Below are 25719 nucleotides of genomic sequence, written 5' to 3'. Positions count from 1 at the left end.
CCTGGCTGCAATCACCATCTGCAGTGATTTTGGAGCCCAAAAAATAAAGTCTGACACTGTTTCCACCTTTTCCCCATCTATTTCCCATGAAGTGATGGGACCAGATGCCATGATCTTCGTTTTCTGAATGTTGAGCTTTAAGCCAACTTTCTCACTCTCCACTTTCACTTTCATCAAGAGGCTTTTTAGTTCCTCTTCACTTTCTGCCATAAGGGTGGTGTCATCTGCATATCTGAGGTTATTGATATTTCTCCCCGGCAACCTTGATTCCAGCTTGTGCTTCTTCCAGTCCAGCGTTTCTCATTATGCACTCTGCATAGAAGTTAAATAAGCAGGGTGACAATATACAGCCTTGACGTACTCCTTTTCCTATTTGGAACCAGTCTGTTGTTCCATGTCCAGTTCTGACTGTTGCTTCCTGACCTGCATATAGGTTTCTCGAGAGGCAGGTCAGGTGGGCTGGTATTCCTATCTCTTTCAAAATTCTCCACAGCTTATTGTGATCCACACAGTCAAAGGCTTTGGCATAGTCAATAAAGCAGAAATAGATGTTTTTCTGGAACTCTCCTGCTTTCTCCATGATCCAGCAGATGTTGGCAATTTGATCTCTGGTTCCTCTGCCTTTTCTAAAACCAGCTTGAACATCTGGAAGTTCATGGTTCACGTACCGTTCAAGTCTGACTTGGAGAATTTTGAGCATTGCTTTACTAGCATGTGAGATGAGTGCAATTGTGTGGCAGTTTGAGCATTCTTTGGCATTGTCTTTCTTTGGGATTGGAATGAAAACTGACCTTTTCCAGTCCTGTGGCCACTGCTGAGTTTTCCACATTTGCTGGCATATTGAGTGCAGCACTTTCACAGCATCATATTCCAGGATTTGAAATAGCTCAACTAGAATTCCATCACCTCCACTAGCTTTGTTCATAGTGATGCTTTCTAAGGCCCACTTGATTTCACATTCCAGGATGGCTCTAGGTGAGTGATCACACCATTGTGATTATCTGGGTCGTGAAGATCTTTTTCGTACAGTTCTTCTGTGTATTCCTGCCACCTCTTCTTAGTATCTTCTGCTTCTCTTAGGTCTATACCATTTCTGTCCTTTATTGAGCCCATCTTTGCATGAAATGTTCCCTTGGTATCTCTAATTTTCTTGAAGAGATCTCTAGTCTTTCCCATTCTGTTGTTTTCCTCTATTTCTTTGCACTGATCGCTGAGGATGGCTTTCATATCTCTCCTTGCTATTCTTTGGAAATCTGCATTCAAATGGGAATATCTTTTCTTTTCTCCTTTGCTTTTTGCTTCTCTTCTCTGTGAGTACATCATGCGAAATGCTGGGCTACAAGAATCACAAGCTGGAATCAAGATTGCTTGAAGAAATATCAACAACCTCAGATATGCAGATGTACGACTCTAATGACAGAAAGCAAAGAGGAACTAAAGAGCCTCTTGATAAGGGTGAAAGAAGGGAGTGTTGGCTTAAAACTCAACATTCAGAAAACTAAGATCATGGCATCTGGTCCCACTACCTCATGGCAAACAGAAGGGGAAAAAGTGAAAGCAGTGACAGATTTTATTTTCTTGGGTTCCAAAATCACTGCAGATGGTGACTGCAGCCATGAAATTAAAAGATGTTTGCTCCTTGGAAGGAAAGCTATGCCAAACCTAGACAGCATGTCAAAAAGCAGAGACCCCGCTCTGCCAGTGAAGGTCCATATAGCCAAAGCTTGGTTTTTCCAGTAGTCATGTATGGATGTGAGAGCTGGACCATAAAGAAGGCTAAGTGCCAAAGAATTGATACTTTCAAATTGTGGTGCTGGAGAAGACTCTTGAGAGTCCCTTGGAGTCCAAGGAGATAAACCCAGTCCATCCTAAAGGAAATCATCCTGAATATTCATTGGAAGGACTGAAGCTGAAGTGCCCATACTTTGACCACCTGCTGTGAAGAGCCAATTCATTGGGGAAAAAAACCCCAATGCTTGGAAAGACTGAAAGAAAAAGGAGAAGAGGATGGCGGAGGATGAGATAGTTAGATGGCATCACTGAGTCAAAGGACATGAGTTTGAATAAACTCCAGGAGATAGTGACGGACAGGGAAGCCTGACATGCTGTTTTTTCTTAAAAACACATTATTTTAGAGGTCACGATGGAGAAAAACTTAATTTGAAGCTCAGAAATTTCTTCAGTTTTACTTGATTTTCTTTCCCTTTGTTAAATTCCAGTAAAATAAATTTAATTAAAAATACCATATACAGAATGAGTCTGATGTTATAGTTATTTTATTCGTTCTTCCTATTCGTTTTCTTCTCATCTAAATTTCTTTGTATCATCTACATACATATCTGTCCCTTTACCTGTCCCTATCCATTAAATAATGTTCATTAAATAGTAAGATTAATTATATTTAGAGAATGATTTTGAGTAATCTGTTGCTTTCTTCTTGTATTATGTGAAGCTTTTATAAATGAGCATGCATCATTTTTAGAGGAACAATAAAAAGTGATTATTCTCTGTATATATTTAATGGAATGGTTAAATTAACATCTTATGCCTTTTTCCTTTAATAACCTGAGATTTCGGGCAATCAGATTGCAGGTCTCAGCTCAGCAAAGAGCTGCTTGTATAATGTCTCTAGTTGTTAGTTTCATTGTCTGTTAAAATGAAGGAATTGAACTGAGATATTTCATTCCTGAGCTCTGAAATCCTGTATCTCAGGTATTAATGATTAAAATCTCTCCACACTGAGTTACGAGAAGCACTTTTAGATACCATGGAGATACTTAACTTGGCTATATTACTTTTGAGGAGTGTACCTTACTTCCTGTAAAATCTTCATAGCATTCTTATTTTAAGTAAGGTGAACATGTGTATGGGAAAACAGACCAATATAATAATGAAATGTTACCGTTCAAGAGGTTGTAGAATTGAAAAAGGATAGAAACAAACGGGAATGCAGTATTCATGAGAAAACCTTTAAAATGGTATCACTTCCTGCTATAGTCATTATCCTTAGAGCAGGAGTGGGAAATGATGGGGACGTTTGAGCTCTTATGGGAAAATTGTACGTTAAAGTTAAAAATGATGATTGAGGTCAAATACACTGGATATTTGTGAGAGACACGGCAGGTCTAGAAACCACTGGAAGGAAACTGAACAACAGCTCTATTACCTACATTGCATAACTGTGAAATCTAATTATACAGAGTAAAACATAGGAAACAAATGAGGACTAAAATAGCACATTTCTTTGACCCAAGAGAAACATAATGGCAAGCTCATTCTGCAATTCAGTAAATAAAACATTATTCTAAAGATAAATGTATTGAAACAAAAGCCATTAAAAAATGAAATCAATAATTTTGAAGTCTACTGGTTTTCAGTAAAATCTGTCTTGCTCTTTTTCTCTGACTGTGGAGTCTAAAAATCCAAGTTATCAACTTTTATTTTGTATAATTGAGAAGCAAGCCCATAAGTTTTAGGCTGAACAATAACTCTATAGGAAGAATCATGAACAGAGTAAGAAAAGACAGTGGCTCCTTATAATACCAGCATTGCCAATTTATATAATTATTTGTGAATCTCAGTTTTGAGAAAATGAAAACAGAGTATCCATTTATTCATCAAGTTGGCCAGCTATATGTGTATTAGAAACAGAGTCAGCATTCTCTGCTGCTTTGTAATATTTCTAAATGATCTCAGTGTGAAATTTTTGTCTACAAGTTGGCTTTTCCCTTTTTGATTCCCAATGAACTGACAGAGCCTAATGTCTTCTAAGAGCCATCTTGCTCAAATTCTGACTTCAATGTTTATTACATTATAATAAGATAGGTCGGCCAGGCTGCTGCCATCAAAAAGACAAATTAAATGTAATGGAAAAGTCTGTTTTTATTAGAAGCCTTTCTCTCTTGGCCAAGTTCACTCTAGGTTAGCCAGGTGGTCTTGCAGGCAATAGACAGCATAGGTTTTGATAAATGGCATCCTTGTTTCCTTGGATATAAATAACGGCAGCCTTAATATAGAAAAGAAATTAAAGTCAGCAATAAAAAAACCTCACCTATCTTTTATGGTTTTATAACAATTAAGCAGCTAAAACTGGGTTATAAATCACTGAAGGAAAACAGAACAACAACTAATAAAGTATGGAATCCTGACTAATGAAAGGAAAACATTTGACTTTTGTTACCACCTAATAAAAGTGTACTTTATTGTCATTCCTCATTTACTAGGCATTTTCTTTACTTCTGTAGTATGTGGCTACCTAAACAGCACCCAATTTTTTTAAAGATTAGAGAGAAATGGGACTTCCCTGGTGGTCTAGTGGTTAAGACTTCACAGTTTCAATGCAGGGGGCATGGGTTCCACCTCTGGTGGAAGAACTAAGACCCTGCATGCCGCATGGCATGGCCAAAAAGAAAAAATTCAAGGGAAAAATTCTACATGGCAAAACTGTATGGTCAAATCAGCTTTAACCCATCTCTGGCCAGTAGATGTAACTACAGGACAACTGGCAGCATCTGAAACACCCACATACTGCAGATTTATGGTTGTAAATTTCAGCTTCTCCAGCTTTTGAGAAATGCAAATAATGAAAACTCATCAAAGAGCTACCATAATTCTCATAGCTGACAAGAGGGAAGCATTTCTGACTACTCAAAATTAATAGCAGCTCCCAAGGCCTTATAAGAACAGCTGTCACTGAGAAATATACTCACAAACAAATATGCAATTCTCCTCCAAGTTTGACTTATTAGAGGCATGAAGTGGTCACTCTTCAGGACAATCTAAATAATTGAAGGAGCAACGAGCTTCCTTTAGACCTCTGATATGGTAACATGAGGGCACCTGGTGGCTCAGCTGGTAAAGAATCTACCTGCAATGCGGGAGCTCTCAATTTGATTCCTGGGTTGGGAAGAGGCCCTGGAGAAGGGATAGCTTACCAGTATTCTTGGACTTCCCTGGTGGCGCAGATGGTAAAGAATCCACCTGCAATGTGGGAGACCTGGATTTGATCCCTGGGTTGGGAAGATCCTTTGGAGGAGAGCATGGCAACCCACTCCAGTGTTCTTGCCTGGCGAATCCCCACGGACAGAGGAGCCTGGCGGGCTACAGCCCCTGGGGTCACAAAGAGTTGGACATGACTGAGCAACTAAGCACAGCGCAGCACATGGTAACAGGAGAGAACCATGCAATATTCATGAGCTAGGTGCATAGCTCAGAGCCTGGAACATTCTAGGTTCTCTTAAGGATCTGCCCAGTGAACAAGGCAGAATCTTTTTTTTTTTTTTTACTTTATTTTACTTTACAATACTGTATTGGTTTTGCCATACATTGAAATGAATCCACCACGGGTGTACATGAGTTCCAAAGGCAGAATCTTTTGCTGGTGGTCCACATGGAACAGCCAGCAATTATAATTAGGACATTCCACCATCAGAAGCTGCTGTCCTACCATCACTGAAGTACAGAAACTTGGTGAGATTCTAGGGATAAAACTATAGCTAGAAATGTACTAGGACTTCCCTGGCAGTCCAGTGGTTAAGATCATGCTTCCACTCTGGGGAGGGCACAGGGTTTGATCCCTGGTTGGGGAACTAAGATCCTGCATGCCACATGGCACAGCCAAAAAACAAAGAAATGTACTTATGAATGCACTGACTCTGTTATATTTGGTAGAAAGACTGTAATTTAAAATCCTACTCTTCCCAAAGCCAGTATCAATCTTACTTAGGTATGAGCCAGGTAAGACAGATTTGAGGACACTCATGCATGTCGCAACAATTTTGCACAGTGAGAAACATTTTAGATCTATGGGTATTTCGTATTGCATTTTAAAGAAGAATTATGCAGCTGAATTAACTCAAATGCTTGTATTTCCCATCTGCTACTGTGATACTAATTTGTCCCTTGCAGGGACTGAGAATGTGACAGAAACCTGTCATTGCCATGATATTCGATAGAAGGAACCCCATTTCTAGTTTTCATCCATGGGGTCTTGCTATGTAACAGATCTTCATAGGCAAGAGACCGTCTTCTTTCTGGTCGTCTGGAGCGCTCTGCAAGCTCCCCCTTCTTGAGTGAACATGGCCATGGAGACTCTGGGCCAAGAAGAAGGCCTAGGAGCTGGAAGACAAACCTTGCCTGGGCCCCAAGTCTTGAGGTGACTCCAAACAAAACTCTCTCTGGGGATTTGATATCTCATTTCTAAAATGAAAACTGAACTACCCAATCTTTAAGGCCCCCTGGAGTATGTATGTTTCATAATGTGCAAATGGTTCCGACCCAGTTACAGAAGTCTCCTTGCTGGATAGGAAAGCCTAGTATGAATCTATGTTTCATAGCCTTTGGTGCTCAAAGAGGCTATCAACCTGTTTTCATTGTCTAGGTTTAAATTTGCTTGTCATTAATTTTGACAGGATTATCTGTCACTGGAAATCAGCTTCTAGATTTGGTGATCTATAACAATGATTATAATAATGAAAAATCAATAACACTCCCATGGTGGATGCGAAAGAAATGACAGGCAGCATCTTAACCAGTGATTCAAAGAGCATCATTTGGGGCTATTTTTTCCCCTAACTACACACACCCTCAGATCCCATGTCAGATTACTGAATCAGAATCTCCTAGCTTGGGGCCTGCGTTCACGTATCTTGGAAAAGCTTCTTAGCTAATTGCTGTCTTTCTCTCCCCAACCCACCTTTGAAAGCAGTGATTTAAATACGGATTATCTATCAGGCAGACAGGATGGTGTAATACAAGCCATACAGTGAGATACCTGGGCCTCTGATAACGTACCAGATCAGGGTGTTGGCAGCGTTCTATTTTTTGCCTACATAGCTGTTTGCTATTTAAAAATTCAAGGAGGCTGAGTGCTTGATGCAGCTGAATTTATCTAAGGCTTACCGGATGCTCCCTGTGGCTATGGCTGGTAGCTTTACAATTTGGGTGGTGAGTAGATTTGCAATTTTTATATTAAATTTGGAATGCTGGTTGTAAAACTGTTTAGAATGCATTTCAGTGATGGATGGTAGATAGCTGTCTAAGACAAATATAAAGCCAATAGCCGGTTTCTTTTCTTTCCCTTTTTTGGTGCTGCTTTGGGGAAATTACTTGGGAAATAAAGAAGGTGAGAAATGGTTCTATCAGTACAAACCGAAAGTCCATATACAAATGACATAAGCTCCTGCCTAATCGTTTTCTTCTCCCAGTGATATTTACTGGGCACACGGAGGCTGCCAGAAGTGAGACTGAACAGTTGCTCTAACACAGCAATCTTTCATGTTCTACTCAAAGGCTCTGAAAATGCTTTTCTCCCTCAGATCCGCATCAGGGAGAAAGGAGCCCCCCTGGGAATGTGGCTGATGGATGCTGATCCTGTCTGACATTAGGGCACTCTGAAGACTCACTGTGATAACTCAGTTATGATTCAGACAGGAACTTAGGCTCTCACCACACGTGGGCCTTAAAGTTCCCTTAGCATTTATTTTGATTGTACATTTTAATACTTAAAATATCCTATTTTCATGGTTCATCCTCTTGCCTCTGGGCAGAACACAAACCTGCTTCAGAATCACTATTAGCCAAGATTATAAAAGGGCCCTCAACAATCGATTCCAACGCTTAACTGCTTTCACCGCGAGATGCTTCTCTAGAGGCATAAGGGGTCCATTAGGCTCTAGCACTCAGAGGACTCCTTGTTAAACGTACTAAAATGAAGTCCTTGGCATCTCTGGACCTCCTAAGAGGAGCAGCTCTCTCAGTGACCCTCTGACCTTCTAGCCTCATGTCCTATACCTCATTAAATACACTCAGTGCCCATCAGACCACTCAACCAAAGTGGAGGAGCAGGATGGGACACAAGGTCTTCATCATTCATTCTAATGGTTGAAAGGGAATGAGCTTTTAAAATAGTCTTTTCAGCTTCTGGATGAGCTATGCTTTTGTCTTGACGGACTCTCAGACTATGACCTGGACCCACAAGTAAACTTCACAGACATTAGACATCAATAGTAAACTCTGCCTCATCCATAAAGAGAAGAGGACATTTAATGGGGCTCTGTTTCCGAGCACATAACTTCACTGTATTTAAAAGGGTTATACTGATTTTAATAGAGTGGAAAATGCACAGTTTTCATGTAGATAAAGAGCACTGCGGCAGTGATTTGCATGACCAAATTTCAAAGGCGTGCTCTCTGGCAGACACTGCACGATTCTTTGTAGTTACTTTCAATAACGTATTTCATCTGAGGCTCTCACAATGTTTTACAAACTAGCTGTGGCATGATCATTTTATAGATGTGGACTCTGAAAACACAGGGTTTAATCTGATGACGATTCCATACGAGGTCAATGAAGGGGCATGGAGAAGGGAAGCCAGGAGGAGCGTTATCTTGCATGATACATGTCAGTGCATCAAGGGGACAAACTAACTCAAAACAGAAGGCAAAGCTACTTAGGATCCAGAGGAAAATGCTAGGATGACAGAACATAAATAAATAAAAATAAAACAACAATTTAAAAACCCTTGAATAATGCAGCACCCCCACCCGGTGAGCGCTCAGCCCGCACACACAAGTGAATCTGGAAACGGACTGAGCGGAACACTTACATACAAGCCCGGTCACCTGCAGGCAACCTGCTCATCTTCAGTATTATTCAGGACAAATAATTCAGTTTTGTTTTTTTAATTCTGAAATTTGTCACCATAAAAAATAATGGATTAAATTTTTCTGTGATTTTTGCTTTTTCCCTGCCCACAACCCCCACACCCCAGAAGTTCAGGGAATCCACTGACTTATCCTTTCAATTCACAAGTCCGCTTTGCCTGTAAATACCCCTAAGTTCCTTCTATTTTCTTCACAGACATATGTTACACCTCATAACCAACAACCCCTGCCTGTTTTAATTGGTTCACCACCCAAGTGTATACAAAACATCCCTTAGGGGCCCTTCAGTTGACATCATTCTCCTTAAGGAGACATTACAGTAAATAATTAAGCAAATGAAAGTGAATAAACAGGGAGATTAGAAGACTTAGCTGAATGATGTGTAAGGAATTCCTAAAACCCTCTCACTAACCCTCAGGGGTCTCAGTCCACCCCGTTTCTGTGTGCTCTTTCCTAATCTTGCTTTTTCATAAACGGAATCCTTAAGAACAGGTGAGCAATTACAACAGTTCTTCCCAGAGTTAGCACTTGTAGATAGGTAGGTATCTTCCAGAATGTACAGGGTGGGCGTCACAATGGCAAAAATTTGGAAACTGCCTGAAGGGCCATCAAGTGGATTCTTGGAACCTGATCAGGTGACATGCCAACTCTGTCACCAGGCACCACTGCTCATGGGAAAATGATTCATCGCTTAACAAGTAGACAAACTGTGAGCTAGGGAAGCCAGAGCTATTTGGGAGGAAGCCACAGCTTAAGGCTTCTTGGAGTGAGGTGACTTGTAATTCAGCAAGTCCCACATGCAGACTCTGGACATTCTGCCCATGGAGTTGTTCCCAGAGAAAGTGGCTCTCTTATTGCCTAGGATTCTATACGGCAAACTGGTTCTTCAGGCCTCCCCACATGGGTCTCTTCTCTTACCACCTAAATATCCCAGGATATATCCTGGGAGAGGTGGGGCAGAGAGAACAGCGCTTAGACAGCCATGTGGACTGTGCTGTTCCCTGCTGCCAGGCCCCCTCTGTGCCTGGGCCCTGCTGGCAAGCAGTGATCTCTGTCTTACATCATTCCTGGGTCACCTGGGGCGAAGCATGGCCTACAGACCATTTGGAGGCAGCTGATGACATCAAGAAGATTCACATTAGATACAGGGATGGAGGTCTTACGAACAGTAATAAGACTGATCACAATGGATGAACACCTAACACACAGATTCTTGATCTCAAGTCCCAACAAACACTCAGCAAGTAAGGCTACACAAAAGAAATGTCAACTTTATGAAAAAAAAATAAAGCTGATGTTCATCTTGATATTCAAGCTTCATCTTGAAAATCTTAAATGGACAATGCTGTCCTCTCAGCAAAACAAGACAGACTGTGATCTAGAATGACATGCTACTGTGTATTTAGGGATGATGCTTCTCCTCATTTCCGTTTGGATACTGTTGTTTGGTTAGAAATAGGAAACAGAGTTGAACTGCCTGGGCTTCTGCTCACAGGCTGTGTCACAAGAGGCCAGTCTCTCACTTCCACCAGAGACCACGAATGTCAAAGGCAGAGCATAGCTAGAGAGGATGCACTCCGTGAATGGTGAGATGTCCATCAGAGCCGAGGCCACGGAAAAGCTCCTTGGCGCTGTTGTATCCCAGGGGGTTTGTGATTAGCTCGGCTTCCCTTTCTCCAGGCAGTATTGTTTTGGGATCTCACTACGTGATTTCAACCACTACTCACATTCTCTCTTCTCTTTCAAATTCATGCATACTGTCTGCAGTTTCTCTTTCATAAACTGTTTTTTGTCCTCATAAGGAAAAAACCGATGTCACGAAGCTGGACTCAGCATGTAAAAGCAACTTCCAGTCTTCGTTATTTACGTCGGGAGTCCATCTTCAGGAAATGGGTTTCTGGGAAAAGATGCCTATTAACAGAATGGAAATTCCAGCTGGGCTTCGATATTCACCGTCCTTCACAGCACCCAGTGTAGTGGGTTTCCCATGGAACCACGGAGTCTCGGCCCTCCTCTCTACCACACTTGCCCCTTTTTAAACGGGTCTTTTAATTCTGGGAACACGTTGAGCTTGGTCCCTCCCCAAGGCCTTTGCCCTTGCTGTTCTCTCACCTTCAAATGAGCTCACCTCCAGATCTTCATGCCTCTGTTTCTTTCTGGCACAGAGATCTCAGCTCAATCTCGCTCTTCAGACATCCCCTTTCTCACCAAGCCCTCTACAGCAGCCCGCTGGCCAGCTCACACTATCACAGGGCTTTGCTGTATTTCCCCATGGCACCTAACACTATTTACAATCCTCTTATTTCCTGGGTTTCATTTGTCTGTTTATTGCTCATGTTCTCTATTCATGAGAGGATGGGTGTGGCTGTTGATCACAACTGTACGGACCCTGCAGGGCTGCTCCATGAAAATTTACGACCAGATGGCAGAGGAAACCACCTCAATGTTTTTTCCTTTGAAAGCCACTTAATTTTTTCAGCATGTATGTCATACACTCTTCTTCAATCTGAAAATAATCCTAAAAGGATTATTATTTTACGCATGGGATCATCTCTGTTCAATTTTGCCTGGTACCAGGCAGTAGCTTCAGTTCACCAGTTACTTGTTTTTTACCTCAGGTGAATTGTCTTCCACTATATCTTTAAAGATTGCTTGTGTCTGCTCTAAAATTTTCTTTAAAACATTGATTCAGTCAGCTCAGTCGCTCAGTCACGTCCTACTCTTTGTGACCACAAAACCACAGTGTGCCAGGGCTCCCTGTCCATCACCAACTCCCGGAGCCTAACCAAACTCGTGTGCATTGAGTCGGTGATGCCAACCAACCATCTCATCCTCTGTCGTCCCCTTCTCCTCCTGCCTTCAATCTTTCCCAGCATCAGGGTCTTTTCAAATGAGTCAGCTCTGCGCATCAGGTGGCGAAAGTATTGGAGTTTCAGCTTCAGCATCAGTCCTTCCAATGAACACCAGGATTGATCTCCTTTAGGATTGACTGGTTGGATCTCCTTGCAGTCCAACGGACTCTCAAGAGTCTTCTCCAACACCACAGTTCAAAAGCATCAATTCTTCAGCACTCAGCTTTCTTTATAGTCCAACTCTCACATCCATACATGACTACTAGGAAAACCATAGCCTTGACTAGATGGACCATTCTTGGCAAAGTAATGTCTCTACTTTTGAATATGCTGTCTAGGTTGGTCATAACTTTCCTTCCAAGGAGTAAGCGTCTTTTAATTTCATGGCTGCAATCACCATCTGCAGTGATTTTGGAGCCCAAAAAATAAAGTCTCTCACTGTTTCCACTGTTTCCCCATCTATTTCCCATGAAGTGATGGGACTGGATGCCATGATCTTCGTTTTCTGAATGTTGAGCGTGAAGCCAACTTTTTCACTCTCCTCTTTCACTTTCATCAAGAGGCTCTTTAGTTCTTCTTCACTTTCTGTCATAAGGGTGGTTTCATCTGCATATCTGAGGTTATTGATATTTCTCCTGGCAATCTTGATTCCAGCTTGTGCTTCTTCCAGTCCAGCATTTCTCATGATGTAATCTGCATATAAGTTAAATAAACAGGGTGACAATATATAGCCTTGACATACTCCTTTTCCTATTTGGAACCAGTCTGTTGTTCCATGTCCAGTTCTAACTGTTGCTTCCTGACCTGCACACGGGTTTCTCAAGAGGCAGGTCAAGTGGACTGGTATTCCTATCTCTTTCAGAATTTTCCACAGTTTACTGTGATCCACACAAAGGCTTTGGCATAGTCAACAAAGCAGAAATAGATGTTTTTCTGGAACTCTCTTGCTTTTTCCATGATCCAGCAGATGATGGCAATTTGATCTCTGGTTCCTCTGCCTTTTCTAAATACAGCTTGAACATCTGGAAGTTCACGGTTCACGTACTGTTCAAGTCTGACTTGGAGAATTTTGAGCATTGCTTTACTAGTGTGTGAGATGAGTGCAACTGTGCAGTAGTTTGAGCATTCTTTGGCATTGCCTTTCTTTGGGATTGGAATGAAAACTGACCTTTTCCAGTCCTGTGGCCACTGCTGAGTTTTCCAAATTTGCTGGCATATTGAGTGCAGCACTCTCACAGCATATCTTTCAGGATTTGAAATAGCTCAACCGGAATTCCACAACCTTCACTAGCTTTGTTCGTAGTGATGCTTCCTAAGGCCCACTTGACTTCACATTCCAGGATGTCTGGCCCTAGGTGAGTGATCACACCTTTGTGTTTATCTGGGTCGTGAATATCTTTTTTGTACAGTTCTTCTGTGTATTCTTGCCACCTCTTCTTAGCATCTTCTGCTTCTGTTAAGTCCAGACCATTTCTGTCCTTTATTGAGCCCATCTTTGCATGAAATATTCCCTTGGTATCTCTGATTTTCCTTAAGAGATCTCTAGTCTTCCCCATTCTATTGTTTTCCTCTATTTCTTTGCTTTGATCTCTGAGAAAGGCTTTCTTATCTCTCCTTGCTATTCTTTGGAACTCTGCATTCAAATGGGTATATCTTTCCTTTTCTCCTTTGCTTTTTGCTCTCTTCTTTTCACAGATATTTGTAAGGCCTCCTCAGACAGCCATTTTGCCTTTTTGCATTTCTTTTTCCTGGGGATGGTCTTGATCCTTGTCTCCTGTACAGTGTCACAAACCTCTGTCTGTAGTTCATCAAGCACTCTATCAGATCTAGTCCCTTAAATCTATTTCTCACTTCCACTGTATAATCATAAGGGATTTGATTTAGGTCATACTTGAATGGTTTAGTGATTTCCCCCTCTTTCTTCAATTTAAGTCTGAATTTGGCAATATGGAATTCATGATCTGAGGCATAGTCAGCTGCTGGTCTTGTTTTTGCTGACTGTATAGAGCTTCTTCATCTTTGGCTGCAAAGAATATAATCAATCTGATTTTGGTGCTGACCATTGGGTGATTTCCATGTGTAGTCTTCTCTTGTGTTGTTGGAAGAGGGTGTTTGCTATGACCAGTGCGTTCTCTTGGCAGAACTCTATTAGCCTTTGCCCTGCTTCATTCTGTACTCCAAGGCCAAATTTGTCTGTACTCCAGGTATTTCCTGACTTCCTACTCTTGCATTCCAGTCCCCTGTAATGAAAAGGACATCTTTTTTGGGGTGTTAGTTCTAAAAGGTCTTGTAGGTAGGTCTTCACAGAACCGTTCAACTTCAGCTTCTTCAGCGTTACTGGTTGGGGCATAGATTTGGATTACTTGATATTGAATGGTTTGCCTTGGAAACAAACAGAGATGCTTCTAAGTACTGCATCCCTTCATTCTTTCTGGAGTTATTTCTCTACTGATCTCCAGTAGCATACTGGGCACCTACCGACCTGGAGAGTTCCTCTTTCAGTATCTTATCATTTTGCCTTTTCATACTGTTCATGGAGTTCTCAAGGCAAGAACACTGGTTTGCATTCCCTACTCCAGTGGACTGCATTGATTAGAGCTATTATTTCTCTGCAAATTTGTTTAAATATCGCTCACCTCAAATTTCAACTGTAATGCCATTTTATAAGAGAGCAACCCTAAAACGTCCTTGTGCTACTTCTGCCCATCACAGTTTACTGATATTTTTCCTAGAATGCCTGTACCTCACTTCAAGTGGTAACTGCAACATAGCACGCATATTTTTAAAGTGTCAGTTATTATTATATTTTCCTGGTGTATCGTCAAGCCTGCCTGATTTAAATTTAAGATACAGAAGAGAAGACATTGTGGTTCTTGTCTGCTACTTACGAGAATTTACAAAAATGTGCTTATGTAGAATGGCACTGAACTAATGGTACTGAAAGAACTGACGTGAAATAAATAATGGAATGAAGGTACACACACACACCGACATACACACTCATACTCACACACACACACTCACACACGCACTCATACTCACACACACACACTCATACTCACACACACACACGCACTCATACTCACTCACACACACACACACACACATATTCCTGATAAAGTTTGTATCCTTTTGTTTCAAGTAAATTGCTTCTCCACCTACTACTACTGTGGGAATTTAGTAAGCTAACACGAAAATCTATACATTATTAAAGTATTGATAGAGTAACTTACCATCAAGCAGTTAATGAGCTGCAAAGCTCACTGTGAAAACCAGTTGTTCTGTACATTTAATATGTACACAATTACTTCTTCTTATTGTCAAAATTAACTTGGGATAGGAAGAGTAAACTGCAGAAACAAACTTAATAAGAACTTTGATGTAGTTACTTTCAGAACTGAAGCCTCTTGGGAACACTGAGCTAAAATTCATACCTGAAGCTTCTTCAATTTTTAACTGAATATTATTATGATAATGAGTTAACAACAGAACTTCAGAGATAACTCAATTTTTCCTGGACCCAAGATTCTTCTGTACATCAAGGAATCACTTTATTTACAAAAAGGAATTCTTCTTTATGTTGTGTATCAGATAGAGAGTAGAAGCCATGGAGGGAGATAGTATGTAATTAACATGAAACAAATTAGGGACACATGTATGATTAAATTGTTTTCAGAATATCATAAGAAACTATAAAAATAGGGCTAAAAAGCCATACTTAGGGAAAGCAGGCTGAAAAGACAATGACTAATGACTGATTTACAGTCAGTTCAATCCAAACTTCCCAAAGATCAGTGCCTACACAAGGCTTCCTTTAATTGGAGCAAAAATAAACAAAAAGTAAGAATAATGTGTATCGCTTGGAAGATACACATTAATTTTAGGAATACCTTCCTTTGCTGAAAAGTATTAAAAAACCAGTCTTTGTCCAAATTTTTTAAAAATGACTATACTAATGTATCCACCCACTCTGGGTATCTTATCAGATGTATGAAATGCCTCCTTGCTTCTAGATAATTCTGTATTTACTATCCATCTCCCCTGCATGTGTGATGGCAAACTAACTTTTATGACTTTACTTCTCATTATGTGGAAGTCTAAGCATTAATGTAGTCTTTTTTTATGGGAAAAAGGTGCAAACTCATACTGAAAAATGTATTACTATTTCATTGTAATAGGTCTCACTCATGGTTGAGAAGTTATAAATTGATCAAAATATTTATTTAAAATACATCATTAAATTAATGAAAAGGATAGAATTGACTTACTGTTCCTTACTATCACTCAAAATTTTGTGTTCAGAAAGATGTCTGAATTGTATAAAGTACAAACGGAACAGAGAACAAAAATCAAAAAGCTATTTTTGAAAGATGAGTGACTGGAGTAAAACTTGGTGACATGCATAAGCTAATACCTAAAGAGGAAGGAGGGGGCATTGACAGGGCAGCCAATGACATTTACTTTTTAAAACAGATGTTCTTAATTGAAAATAACTATGTCATAACTCACCTCTGCATGCTTCAGTTTCAGTGTTTTATGCATTTCCCGGAAACGACTGTAACGTCTGAACACGGTCCACGTCTCATCCAGGACAGTGATCTATTCACGGAGAAAAGCGAAACAAACCAGCATTAGAGGAAAAGGTGACTCAGTTTCTATAAAATAACTTATAAATTAACAAAAAGTGATTAGCATGTAAATTTCTCCAGAAGTGAAAACATTAATCTAGCGACACAAATCAGCCTTATAAATAATAACTGTGCTCTGCTGACGCATGCATCTCTGCTTCCCAAATCTTGTTATGAGCAGCACGTGCCCCTGTAAAGTGAAAGACAGAGTCTCCTCTTCAGGGCTTATCAGAAGTTCCCTCAACTCTCCATGTGGGGCACACAGAGGAAACCTCACAGCGGGACCTCTCAGAGTGCTGTGCCCACACAGAACGTTTACACTCTTATATAAGATGTGGTGTCGGTTCCAGATGCCACCACCATGGACAAGAGAGAAGCAGCAGCAAAGAAAAGGAGAGGGATGGGGAGGTGGGGCGCAAAGGAGGAGAAAGTGGAGGACAAAGAGAAAAATGAAAAAAGAAAAAATTGTCTGCGTCTCAGTGATCATTAGCATCAAAACCCACACTATAATCTGCTTTGTTTCAGAGGAAGACGTCTCAGTCCAGCCTCTAACCCACAGTGGGACTTCCTGTTCCTGCTGGATGATGTGTGCTGTGGACACTCTGGCATCCTTCAATCATACACCAAGGTCACGGGGACCTGAAGAAGCTGGGAGACACCACCAACCTCTGTGGTCACACCTGAGTCAATTCCCATCTCACTCGCACCACTGCTCCAGACCCATTTCCCCAGCTGGGAGACGACTTTTCTTTAGATGGTGCACACCAACTTCAAGGTCAGCTTGTCTGAAACAAACCCATCCACTTTCCCTGTTCTGGACTCTGCTTCATCTCAGTGCGTGTCACTACCAGCCACCGAGCCACGCCAGACAGACGCTGGTCCAGCTGCCCCACACACCACAGTCAGACAAGCCCTGGGTCCCGTGCCCTCCTCGGGGTTCTACCTTCTCACCCTTTGCCACCACCGCCGGCTCACTCTGCACCACCAGGTCCCACGTGGCCTCGCCAAGCCTCCCGGTGTCCCCACCCAGCTGCCCCTCCAATCCCTTCCCTGTACCACTGACAGGGGAGCTTTCTAACACTTGAATCTGATCATTCCACCTCCACCCGTAAGTCCCCAAGAAGCCTCATGCTGCTCCTAGAAAAATACCCACACTTTAGACGCATGCCCCTCTGACAGCCTCTGTCCACAGGTATGTTCACGCATGGGCACCTCCTGTTAACTGCACACTCTGCCACGCTGGCCTCTGCAGGGGCCACACCCCTGAACCGGAAACCTCACCCTGCGCCTGAGAGGAACACCCTTCTCAGGCTGGCGATTCAGCCCGATTTGCCCACATGTAAACTCCAGGGGGTGAGCAGGGACATCGGGGATCAGCAAACCACTGGGATCAGCAGGGGGAGGACACCCATGCAGAGCCCTCGGGAGGAGGGGCGAGCCTTGAGTTCGCTCATTCCCCCAAGTGGCAAATGAGATGATTTGGGGTTGTACAAGGGTGTACATTTCAGAATGTTCATCATCTGGCTCTAGATTCATCATTTACAACAAAGCTTCAATTGTGGCAGCTTTTTTCCTGTTTCCTTTTAAAAGATATTTAAATAAGGGAGAGAAAAAAGGTAAGTATGTTAACAAAAAAGCATTTAGCAAAAATGGTACCAATGTCACCTAAAGTTGGGGAATACTGCCCCTGGGAGCTCAGCTGGGGGCCTTCTCCCTAGCTCTCTCCTTCTCAACAGACCCCACCGAGCACAATCAGCAGGGGGGCGGGGGAGGGCTTCCTTAGAGTAGGAGGAAAGCCATTTGCCACCCTGGCTACACACAGACCAGGTGGGCGTGACACTGCCTGCTTGCCAAGAAAGCCCCGGAATTAATGGAGCCACAACTGTGGCCTCGGAGCCATAAGATACAGGATGCTCACCGGGAGACCATTCTGTCCTGGAACTCTGGAATCTACAGAAAGTCGCGGAAGCCTGGGTGCCCCTCCTCCCCCAGATGCTAATGCTCCCTGGATCTCCGAGTGCTTCCACTGTTCCTCTTCAATTCACAGTCAATCATCTGCCAAGTCCCCCCATCCCCAGCCTCTTTCGGGAACATCGCCTTCACCTTCACTCTAACTGGTCACCAGGGGACGCCTCCCCCTGCAGCCCTCTCAAGTAGGGACTGTGTTTCCCCACACTCCGCATCCCATCGTCCCGGGAGGTTGGTGGACGCTCTTGTGCTGCCATCCAACTTTTACACCACTGCTCGTCTGCCCTCTCTAAATGCCCCCATGTGAAGACCACGCCTTCAGAACTTACCGTTAACCCATCCTTCTCATAGGCAATTCACCTCACTTACATCCCTGACTCCTTGAACATCTTGGGTTTTGTTCCCAGCCATCTGCTCCCAGGCTACAGAACTCCTGCCATGAATCCTGGTAATTAAATCAATGACAGATGATCCCTCCAATGACCAACCTCCTGTTCTTTGACTTCTGTCCTGGTTCCTTGCTCACCCAACGGGAAAACCATGGGCAATCATACAACCATCCCCTTACATTCAACCTCAAATCTCTTCGTCCTGCTCTTCAAATTCCCTCGACTAAGCTAAACCACAGCCTTGGTTAAATCCGACTGTCTGCTTACTCCTGGCCTGCAGCTGCCTAGCAGGATGGGGCTGCAGGAACACACACCACCAAATGGCCGCCCAGTCCTATTTCAGTCACCATTTCAGTCACCTATTTCTCCATTCTGAAGTCAGCCAGGATGTCTCCCACCAGTTAGCTACACCACATTTCCCAACTCCATCTACTCTCCTACTCTCTTGGATGAAAGTTTTCTAAACAATTTACTCCACCTTTCTCATCGAGCCTTTATCACCTCCATTGCCCCGGCCCTTCATGCCTTTCTCAACGCAGCAGCCAAAGCAATCTTATTACAAACTGCTCGATGGAGCCATTTCTTTGCTCCAATGGGACATCCTCTCAAGGAGTCCCATCTCACTCAGGGCACAAGTTCAAGTTCTTCTGCTGACCTCAAGGACCTCTACAATCTGTCTCCTCCCTGGCCCTGTGACTGCACTCTCCCTTGCTCACTCTGCCTTCCTTGCTTTTCTGGAATCTATCAAACGTGCTACATGGTAAATGTGGCCTCAGGAAGCACATGTGTGATTTTTCCTTTTTCTAGAATGCTCTTTCCACATGACTAGCTCCAGCACGTCCTTCAAGTCTTTGCTTAAAAGCTCACTTTCTCAGTGATGCCTCCTCTGGTTATACCACCGCACCGCACCGCCTTATTCCCCATCTCCACAATGCTTACTCCTTGTATTCTTCTACTAAGCACGTCTTCCTAACAGGGTACAGTCATACCTTCCAGATACTGTGGGCTGGGTTCCACAGTAAAGTCTATATTGCAATCGTCAGCCACATGACTAAACAGACATGCCTTCAAACAAGTCATATGGATGGCCAACAAACGCACGAAAAGATGCTCAACATCACTAATTTTTCAGTTCAGTTCAGTCGCTCAGTTGTGTCCAACTCTTTGCGACACCATGAATCACAGCACGCCAGGCCTCCCTGTCCAGCACCAACTCCCGGAGTTCACTCAGACTCACGTCCATCGAGTCGGTAATGCCATCCAGCCATCTCATCCTTGGTCGTCGCCTTCTCCTCCTGCCCCCAATCCCTCCCAGCATCAGAGTCTTTTCCAATGAGTCAACCCTTCGCATGAGGTGGCCAAAGTACTGGAGTTTCAGCTTTAGCATCATTCCTTCCAAAGAAATCCCAGGGCTGATCTCCTTCAGAATGGACTGGTTGGATCTCCTTGCAGTCCAAGGGACTCTCAAGAGTCTTCTCCAACACCACAGTTCAAACGCATTAAATCTTTGGCGCTCAGCCTTCTTCACAGTCCAACTCTCACATCCATACAATGACCACTGGAAAAACCATAGCCTTGACTAGATGGACCTTAGTTGGCAGAGTAATGTCTCTGCTTTTGAATATGCTATCTAGATTGGTCATAACTTTGCTTCCAAGGAGTAAGTGTCTTTTAATTTCATGGCTGCAGTCACCATCTGCAGTGATCTTGGAGCCCAAAAAAATAAAGTCTGACACTGTTTCCACTGTTTCCCCATCTATTTCCCATGAAGTGATGGGACCGGATGCCATGACCTTCATTTTCTGAATGTTGAGCTTTAAGCCAACTTTTTCACTCTCCTCTTTCACTTTCATCAAGAGGCTTTTTAGTTCCTCTTTACTTTCTGCCATAAGGCTGGTGTCATCTGCATATCTGAGGTTATTGATATTTCTCCCAGCAATCTTGATTCCAGCTTGTGTTTCTTCCAGTCCAGCGTTTCTCACGATGTACTCTGCATAGAAGTTAAATAAGCAGGGTGACAATATACAGCCTTGATGTACTCCTTTTCCTATCTGAAACCAGTTTGTTGTTCCATGTCCAGTTCTAACTGTTGCTTCCTGACCTGCATACAGATTTCTCAAGAGGCAGGTCAGGTAGTCTGGTATTCCCATCTCTCAGAATTTTCCACAGCTTATTGTGATCCACACAGTCAAAGACTTTGGCATAGTCAATAAAGCAGAAATAGATGTTTTTCTGGAATTCTCTACTAATTTTTAGAGACATGCAAATCAAAACCACCATGAGGTTATCACCTCACACTGGTCAGAATGGCCATCAACAAAAATCTACAAACAATAAATGCTGGAGAGGGTATGAGGAAAAGGAAACCCTCTTGCACTATTTGTGGGAAGGTAAATTACTGCAGCCACTATGGAGAACAGTATGGAGTAACCCTAAAAAACTAAAAACAGAACTACCGTATGGTCCAGCAGTCCCACACCTGGGCATATACCCTGAGAAAACCATAATTCAAAAATATAGCAATGTTCACTGCAACACTATTCACAACAGCCAGGACATGGAAGCACCCTAAATACCCATGAACAGATGACTGTGTAAAGCAGATGCGGTACAACCGCACAGTGGAGTATTCGTCAGCCTTAAAAAGGAACGAAGTTGGGTCATTCATAGAGACAAGGATGGACCTGGAGTCTGTTACACAGAGTGAAGTAAGTCAGAAAGAGAAAACCAAATAACATATGTTAATGCATGTATATGGAATGTAGAAAAATGGTACAGATGAACCTATGTGCAGGGCAGGAATCAGAGAGTAGACGTGTGGACATGGGGGTGGGGAGGGGAAGGCGGACAAGTTGAGAGAGTGGCACTCACATATACACGCTACCACGCGTAAAATAGATAGCCAGCGGGAAGCTGCTGTCTATACAGCACAAGGAGCTCAGCTCGGTGCTCTGCGGTGACCTAGAGGCGTGGGAATGGTGGTGGGCGGGAGGCAGGTCCAAGAGGAAGGGGATAAATATATATGCACATAGCTGATTCGTTTCGTTGTACAGGAAACTAACACAACATTGTAAAGCAATTATATTCCAGTTTAAAAAAATAAAAGGAGTCACACAAATTTTTAGTTTCTTAATACATGTAAAAGTTACGTTTATATTACACTGCAGTCTATTAAATGTGTAATATATTACGTCTAAGAAAACAATGTACATACCTTAATTATAAATACTTTACTGCTGAAAAATGCTAACCTTCATCAGATGACTTAAAAGTTGCCACAAACCTTCCATGTAACAGAACAGAACAAAAAAACCCTCAGTATCTAGGAAGGGCAATAAAATGAGATGTGCCTGTATACATTTACTTGGATGTCTCGCTTCTGGCTCTCTTCCCTGCTGGAGTAAGCCCCAGGAGAGCTGGGATTTCTAGCTGCTCTTCACTGCACCTGATGCAGCGTGAGCACCCTGAGGAAGAGCTGGAGGGCAGAGCCTCAGGATGGGCTGACCCCAAAGGTCCTCAGGCTCAGCAGCAACGAGCAAGCAGGGCCCGTCTCCGTCTCTCTGGCGGAAGAGACGGCCTTAGGCACAATCGGGATGTGGATGTGGATGACTGGACACCAGCTTGCGCGACTCTGGCCTGCAGCCTCTTCCTCCTCATTGACTTCACAGCTCATTAAGTCAGACTGTATTTTGAAACCTCTAACTAATGAAACAGCTACTTCAAATCTACCTCCTAATTTGGGTTGCATTCCTCCTTTCCACAGTGGCCCCAGAACAAGGCCTCTGTAAGGGACAGCAGTTTCTCTAACAACTTGCATGTACCAGATCCTCAGGAGGACAGGCATAGGTGAGTGATTCCCCGGGCGGCAGAATCAGGGTGTTTGGGCACAAGATGACAAGACAGCAAGAGAACATAAAATGCCTGGGAGAGCCCCCCGACCCAAAGCACCCAATGCACGTCCTTCTGCTTCTCGGTATCAGCCCCCAGGGCTCACAACAGGAGGCGGGTGCTGCCATGGCGGGCTGTGGAGCTGGGAGGAGACTGAGGCCGACACTCCCTCACACCCTGATCAGAGCACATGTCACAGGACATTAATTGTAGAATTAATCTTTGCCTAATCAATTTATATAACCAACAGTAATTACATCGACATCCGTCTCTCTGTCCTACAAGATGTAAGCCCTCTAAGAGAATGGGCCTTTGGTAGTAGCTGGGGTGGTGGTAGAGGGGCTCTCACTGAAGAATAAATTTATTGAGCTACTACTATGTGTTGACACCATCTCAGATGCTAGTGGTTTTCTGAGCGATGTCCTTACGGTTATTCTGCTTTTTGAAGGACGTACGACTCCACTATCTTGGCTCCATTAACTCTCTTCTGGTGGGTTCTCTGAGGTTTCCCTGAATCAAAGACGATTTTCATTAGTCACACAATACTATCTTTTTTGTTGTTTTCTCTATACTGAGACTAGTGTGCATTCTCAATGTATTTGTAACCCAAGTTTATGCTGAGGCATACAGAGATTTCTAAATTCTTTACCCTTGAAGTTTTTACCTGAATCCAAGTTAGCACAGGGATTACAAAGGTTCAAGCTTCCTGCTTTGTACACAAAACACTTAAATCTCCCCCTTATCTATCAACACGCAAACAAGATGTGGACAGTGGCAGTGAGTGAAGACTGCTGTGAGCACCATGGAAACGGTGGCCGCCTCCCCACAGGAAAACGGTCACATCCCTTTCCCGTGATGGGGACACCTTCATGCCTAGCGCTGGGGAAACAGTGCCTGTGAAATTCAGGGACACCCAACAGAAGGGAGAAACAGCCACTCAAGTCCCATTCTGCCCCAAATTAAAACTGGGCCTGGGGTGAGGTGCTGACGCAGAGAGGAGGGAGAGACGATCAGCGTAGCAGACACATCAGGTCAAAACACGCAACTATTCTCTTCCACGCTGAGAACTCTGGGCATCCATGCTGCCTGTCTTTGAGGAGCCAATTCATTACTTCTCTCTCATTGAACAGGTCTGCAGATACAAATCCATCTTTTCTGGGCCGTAAAATGATCAAGCGCAACTTAAACACCATAAATGTGTCCACAAGATGAACTGCGTTCACTTATGAACAATTCTCAATTGAGTGCTTTCTACAAATTTATGTTATATACATATTTTGCTGGTTTAAGGATTGTCAGTTTCAGGATCTGTCATCAGTATTTATTTGCTTGTGTATATCTATCTGTGTAAGAGGAGAATCAACAGTTTTTCATTCAAAGAAAAACACTCTAACTGGCCCCAAGTAAATAAGCAGTTATTCACAGAGGTCTCCTCAGCAATATTTATCTTTAAATAACGTTTGGAGGAGCTGCATCAAGTATATACAAATGAAATTCCTTGTATTCAGTAACAGTTCACAGGAAATGGTCTAATACCACCCTAATATACACTAAAACAAGATTTATTAGATTTCTGAAAAATAGAGTCTTACGCAGTAACGTAACTATGAACATGCTTGAGGAAACACGAACATATTACAAATATCTGAATCTGTGTAACAGCAAGCATTAATACATTAATTAAATTCTCCTCAAACACCAAACAGAACTGCCCAGGAGGCAGGAGGAGAAGCCAGATCCCGTTAATCGGTCGGCCACACGGGCCTCCTCACCCTGGTCCACCTCTAGGACGGCCTAGGCTTTCCGAGAACACTCGGCCCAGTGTGCTGGGATTTCCACGGGGATGCTCAACCCGTGTGCTGCATCCGCTGTCTGCCTCTGCTATGATGCCCCAGCCTCTCACGGTCTCCCAGCCCTTCTCCTCCTCCGATCACTCGCCGAGAGCCCAGGCCGAACTCCAGGTCACTCTTCCTGCCCCCAGCTCTCTGGCTCCCTAGGTCTTCTGGTGGAGCCCCGTCAGAATAATCCCGTTCTCTCCTGTGTGCTGCCCAGCACTGCTACAGACAGTCCCACAGCCCCTCCACAGAAAGGCAGGGAACACTGACCCTAAACATGTGCTATCTTAACTCTGCACTCCAGTACTCTTGGGCTTCCCTTGTGGCTCAGCTGGTAGATAATTCGCCTGCAATGTGGGTTCAGCCCTCGGTTGGGAAGATCCCGTGGAGAAGGGAAAGGCTACCCATTTCAGTATTCTGTCCTGGAGAATTCCATGGAGTATAGTCCACGGGGTCCCAAAGAGTCGGACGCGACTGAGCGACTTTCACGTCTTAACTCTGCAGTCACTCCTACAAGGAAATCCTTCTAAATTACACTTTCTGTGAAGAGAATTTCTAAATGTTCTGTATTTTCAATTCTCACAGACAGTGATATTTTACTGAGATGACTAGGGTCACCCAAGCCCAGCTTCTGAGCAGTCGCTTCACCCATCTAAGAAAGACGCTGTTGCTACCATCCTTCCCCCTCCCTTCATCAGCCTCCTAGGCTTCTGCCTGAAAGCCACCCCCCAGCGCCGACCTCAAGCAATACTACTTCCTGTTTCCAAAGCATCATCTGAGCTCATCTGAGCATGGGCATGTCCCAGCACCCTGCTCCCCCTCCCCCTCCCATGCGGGAACAGAAAACCTAAGTCTTCCTGGGTGCCCTTCAAGATCCCCCTTGCTCTGGACTCTTTCTCCCATTTCACTGACCTTAGAGGATGTGAACCAATTATTCAGCTCTTCTGTTCCTCAATGTCTTGATACTTTGGCTGCTGCTGCTGCTGCTAAATCGCTTCAGTCGTGTCCGACTCTGTGCGACCCCAGAGACGGCAGCCCACTAGGCTCCCCCGTCCCTGGGATTCTCCAGGCAAGAACACTGGAGTGGGTTGCCATTTCCTTCTCCAATGCATGAAAGTGAAAAGGGAAAGTGAAGTCGCTCAGTCGTGTCTGACTCTTCGCGACCCCATGGACTGCAGCCCACCAGGCTCCTTCATCCATGGGATCTTCCAGGCAAGAGTACTTCAAGTATGCTCTTAGAAAGAAGTGTCACAGGTACCAAATAAAAACTTCTTAAATAATAAGTGGATGAATAATAAAGACAGTGGAGCCCAAAGTCTCCTTGTTACACACTTGTCTGTGATTTCCCCATTCCCTTTTTCTATCTTGAACTGTGGGCAGTAGAATGATCTGCAGCTCAGGCCTTCTCTGATTTACCTATAAATGTCTAAAGCTTTTGGGCAACAGGTGCTAGAGGAGATAAGAAAGTAAAGAAATCATAAAAATTTTTTAAAAAT

At 43.3% G+C, this 25719-nt stretch overlaps 1 protein-coding gene across 2 annotated transcripts in view; it reads right to left on the bottom strand.

Moving 5' to 3' along the window:
- Positions 1 to 25719, bottom strand: part of KIF16B (kinesin family member 16B) — a 289681-nt gene that overhangs the window by 40807 nt on the left and 223155 nt on the right. For both annotated transcript variants that reach the window (XM_040248276.1, XM_040248274.1), the window contains one exon: positions 16025 to 16114. In XM_040248276.1, coding sequence (XP_040104210.1) covers positions 16025 to 16114 — 90 coding nt within the window. The remainder of the gene's footprint in view (positions 1 to 16024; positions 16115 to 25719) is intronic.

Source organism: Oryx dammah, unplaced genomic scaffold (genome assembly GCF_014754425.2).
Source record: "Oryx dammah isolate SB20612 unplaced genomic scaffold, SCBI_Odam_1.1 HiC_scaffold_10, whole genome shotgun sequence".
In the NCBI taxonomy this organism is placed as follows: Eukaryota; Metazoa; Chordata; class Mammalia; order Artiodactyla; family Bovidae; genus Oryx; species Oryx dammah.
The sequence above is the reverse complement of the archived record's forward strand: the minus strand, read 5'-3'. Positions and strand labels throughout refer to the sequence as shown.